Source organism: Anopheles cruzii, chromosome 3 (assembly GCF_943734635.1).
Source record: "Anopheles cruzii chromosome 3, idAnoCruzAS_RS32_06, whole genome shotgun sequence".
In the NCBI taxonomy this organism is placed as follows: domain Eukaryota; kingdom Metazoa; phylum Arthropoda; class Insecta; order Diptera; family Culicidae; genus Anopheles; species Anopheles cruzii.
Window position 1 is genome coordinate 58,921,086 of NC_069145.1, and position 4,089 is coordinate 58,925,174.

The 4,089-nt window shown below is 52.7% G+C and overlaps 1 protein-coding gene across 1 annotated transcript; it reads right to left on the reverse strand.

The window, feature by feature from the left end:
• Positions 1-309: 309 nt before the first annotated feature.
• On the reverse strand, positions 310-3,264 carry LOC128270686 (zinc finger protein 74-like). Its single transcript, XM_053008098.1, has 2 exons — positions 3,253-3,264; positions 310-2,250 (listed from the first exon to the last, which is right to left on the reverse strand). The coding sequence occupies exons 1-2, from the start codon at positions 3,262-3,264 to the stop codon at positions 310-312; spliced, it is 1,953 nt and encodes a 650-aa protein (XP_052864058.1).
• Between the last annotated feature and the right edge of the window lie 825 nt (positions 3,265-4,089).

The following is a 4,089-nucleotide window of genomic DNA, read 5'->3' on the forward strand; positions in this document are numbered from 1 at the left end:
GCCGTGGGAGCCCTTCGGTCTTACTAACGAGAAAGGCAGTACCCTCCTCCTCCGACCTGCCGCAGGTATTCACAACCATCGAGATTTTGTTTCTGTAAAGGCAACTCTGGGCCTTCACGTCTTCCGTACATATAACGCCGTCCCTAGTCCCTACCCTAATGACGCACGCACGGAATGGAACGTGAATTGAAAAGCTGCTCTACGAACTAGGGCGGCCCCAACACACAGACACGCAGGAACTACGTTTTGCGAACTACCATCCCGGACCGCGAAACCCCGGAAAGATCGCAAGACCTCGCCGCCCTCTCCTTACGATTCAGTCTTCGTCTCCAGGACGTAGTTCGTGGCACCGAAACCTCCGCCACCGACGAGCTCCTTCTTGATGCTTCGCCCGGACGATCCCAGACTGACGAGGGGCAACATGATCGGCTTCTGGTCCATCAGCAGCGGACTAGTGTGACCGAGCCCGGGTCCTCCACCCCGTTGGGACTCGTAGCGGGTGTGGGTGCGCATGTGGCGGGTAATCATGTCCCGGCGGCAGGCCGCGTACGGACACTGCGGACACTTGTACGGCTTCTCGCCGGTGTGCGTGCGCTGGTGGGTCGACAAGTGATCGGAGCGGGAGAAGATCTGGCCACAGACCTTGCACGAGTACGGCTTGACGCCGGTGTGGAGGCGCATGTGGCGGGTCAGCATGTCGGAGCGAGCGAACGATCGCTGGCAGACCTCGCACATGTACGACTTGGTGATGTCCGTCGCCCCGGTCCGACTCTTGTGCCGCGATGCCATGTGCTTCGCGAGCCGATCCTGGAGCGAGAAGAGCTGCCCGCACACCGGACACATGTACGCCACGTCCGACCCGGGTGGCATCTCCTCGACGACGGGCGATACGTTCAGGTTGAAACCGTGGTGGTGTCCTCCGAGCCCATTCAGGTGCCCGGTGGCGTACGGTGAGGCAGGTGGTTTCCGGTGGTGGCGGTCACCACCGCAGTCCTCCCGCTTCACGATCAGCTTTGGTGGGACAGGCGACGACCCGGTGGCGGCGGACGGTGGTGGCGGGCTGTCGGACAGGCTGCTGTTCGGCTCGAGCTTGATCACGGGCGAGGCAGACAGAAGGCAGGATCCGAGGGGCGATCCGAGCCGCCCCGAGCCGCCACTGCAGGACGACTTCATCGACAGGTCGAGTGGCTGTTCCTGGGCCTGACCACCACCGTTCCTTTCCCGGGCCTTCCCTGACTGGGAGCCTTTCCCCGAACCCTGGCTGGACTTTTTCTTCTTCCTCGTCGGCTGTTGGGGAGGCTGCTGCTGAGGCGGTTGCGCCTGCGGCGGCTGGTGAAGATCGGAATCGGAATGGCTTCGCTGGCGGGCAAACTCCTGGTAGAGGAGCTTCGTCGAGTCGGGCAGGTAGTCGGGCAGGAACAGGGCGAGCGAGTTGAAGTACTGCAGGTTCTTGTAGAGGTGCTGCTGGTCCAGCTGCTCCTGCTTGATCTGCGACGGTTGCAGCGCCAGGCGCTGCGAAGGTGACGGCAGGACCGCCGGTAGCCCTGCCGCCGGTGGCTGCTGGGTGTTGTCTTGCTTCGAGGCTGGCCGCTTCTGGGGCAGGGGTCGATTCTCGTCCACCTCACTCAACCGCAGCGGGCTGATGCTGATTCGCGGACTGGCGGAGTACGGAAAGACGATGTCCTCGGTGGCGGAATCTTCGGCACTGGAGCGTGAATCGAGGCCACACTTGAGCGCAAACCCGACCGGGACCGAGACTGGGTCGCCGACGTTGTTGTTGTTGTGGTTCACCACCGCCGTGCCACCGTTGTGGAGCTTGTCCAGCACCGCCGACAGCCGTTTCCGCTTGTGCTTCTTCTGCTCCGAGCGGAACAGATTGTTGTTGGCGGCCGCCGGCAGGTTGTTGTTGTTCTCGTGCCCATCGTCCGACGAGGAGGCCGCGTTCGAGCGTGGCTGGGACTGCGCCTGGGGCTGAGGTGTCTGCGGTGGTGCCGGCGATAGGTCGGCCGCTCCGCGATCGGGTGGCTGCTGCAACTGTTGCCGCTGCTGTTCCTGCTGCTGCTGTTGCTGCTGCTGATGCTGTTGCTGCTCCAGGGCGATGGCGGCCGCCTGGTACAGGTAGTAGGCACCCGCGTGTGGACGACCCGTCTGGATGTGCCCCATTGGGTCATAACCGCCATCCGCCATAGTCATTAGGTCCGTCGTTCTGTTATAGGGCCGGTGGATCAAGCGAAACTCAACGGCATCAATCTGGGGTGTAAAACATGAAACGAGAAGTGGAAGAAAGCCGAAAACAAGCGTTAGACAAAATGGTCCATTGACGGGAATGGTGGGGGTAAGGAGCCGCCGCCGCTGGTTCGGAGAAATGTCGATAAATGGTCGATGAGCGATCATCATTATCACCCGACGGCGCCCGGTTCCGTAGGATTAAGGCCCGACTTTCATCATTAGCTGGAATTGTTCCGCGGGACCTCTGGAGCTCCGCTGAATCACGTAGCGCCGACGTAGACAAATTAAGGACACATAAAACGTCCCAAATTGAACCAATGTTTCGGCATTAGTCAAAAGTGAATTCGAGACCTGAAATCGCCCTCAGTTTCGTTGTCAACCCAACCGGGATTCGTGGGACGCGCACCACGCGAGACCGTTAATTAGTTGGAACTGGGGCGGGCCAATATTTTATGTACGGGGGAATGGGAATTTAAATAATTATGACATCGGGGGCTCTCGTGGCGATGTTCCCACAGGACTCCTGCGCGATCCTAGCAGCAGTTTTAATTATGCATCAAACGGGGGGGCCCACCAATCTTGGGCCAGGTCTGAGTGTGTGTCGCACAAGATGGCGCACACCTGACACTACGGGTGGCCACGGCCGGACATCTAGATTTCGGGTCCCAGGGTCTGCCACCAAAACCGGTTAATTGAGGTGAGAAAACTGCTTTTCCTCTGGAGTCCAGTGATTCCCCCGTTCTGAGATCTTCGGCGCGTTTTGAATTGAATTACATTCTGTCAAATAAAAACGATGTGTGAGCACGGGTGGGTAACGGTAATTTGTAGTTTAAAATCTTCCCGCTCTAAATTTTAAAAAGGGGTTTTTTTCCTGAACTTGATACAACTGTCACTTGTTTTAATACTATTTTTGGCCGCGATCTGGCATTTAGTTCTTTTACATCATCATTAAGAACAAAATAACTCTTTTGGCTAATTTGATTTTTAATAATGGATGATTCTATTGGTTAACACTAGATATACCACACCAGTCATGAAGTTGGCAGTTTGAATGGCAAATTTCCACTACATGTAATTTTTTTTTCCCCAAATGATGTTATGACTTTTAATAGCTCTAAGCATAGAACACATTTCACAAATAAACTTTTTTTTATATATGTTGGTAAAACAATTTTTTTTTTTAGATTTATACCATACCAGTCAAAATGACTGGTCCCTTATTCCATGAACAAATTTAGGCCAAAAAGGGCAATTGTTGCTCAGAATGTGATCTATTGATCTCCGAATCGTAGATTGGGCACTCCAGACCATTGATGTGTGCAATTATTTTGGAATATATACGAATTTGTACAGAGTTAGAAGCCTCTAGAGTTTTGGGGAAAAAGTGGAAAATTACGCAAGCAAAATTGAAGGCATTCTTATGTAGTGCAGCAACGTAGCAGGCAACGTTCTTATGTAGAAATTGTATCCAACAAAGTGATAAAAATTAAATGTTTTTTGTTATATAAAAATGTATACAAATCCATTTATCGTTTACAATTAACATTACTAAACTTGTTTTAATTTTTTTATAGACATTTTTTTAACACTTGAAGTCATAAAAAGCAATTTTTCACATGATCAGTCATTTTGACTGGTCTGGTATAAATAGGTATATTGAAAACGGTGGTATATCTAGTGTTAAAGATATTGTGTGAAATTTTGTGTTGCAAGAAAGATGAGTGCGTGAATGCACTTCGAATGTTGATTGTAGCTTATGATGAATCTATTTTCACCCAAAGCAGCGTTTATCGGTGGTTCAAAATGTTTTCAGAGGGCCGAAAAGATGTGAACGACGAAGAGCCAAGTTTGGTGGAATGG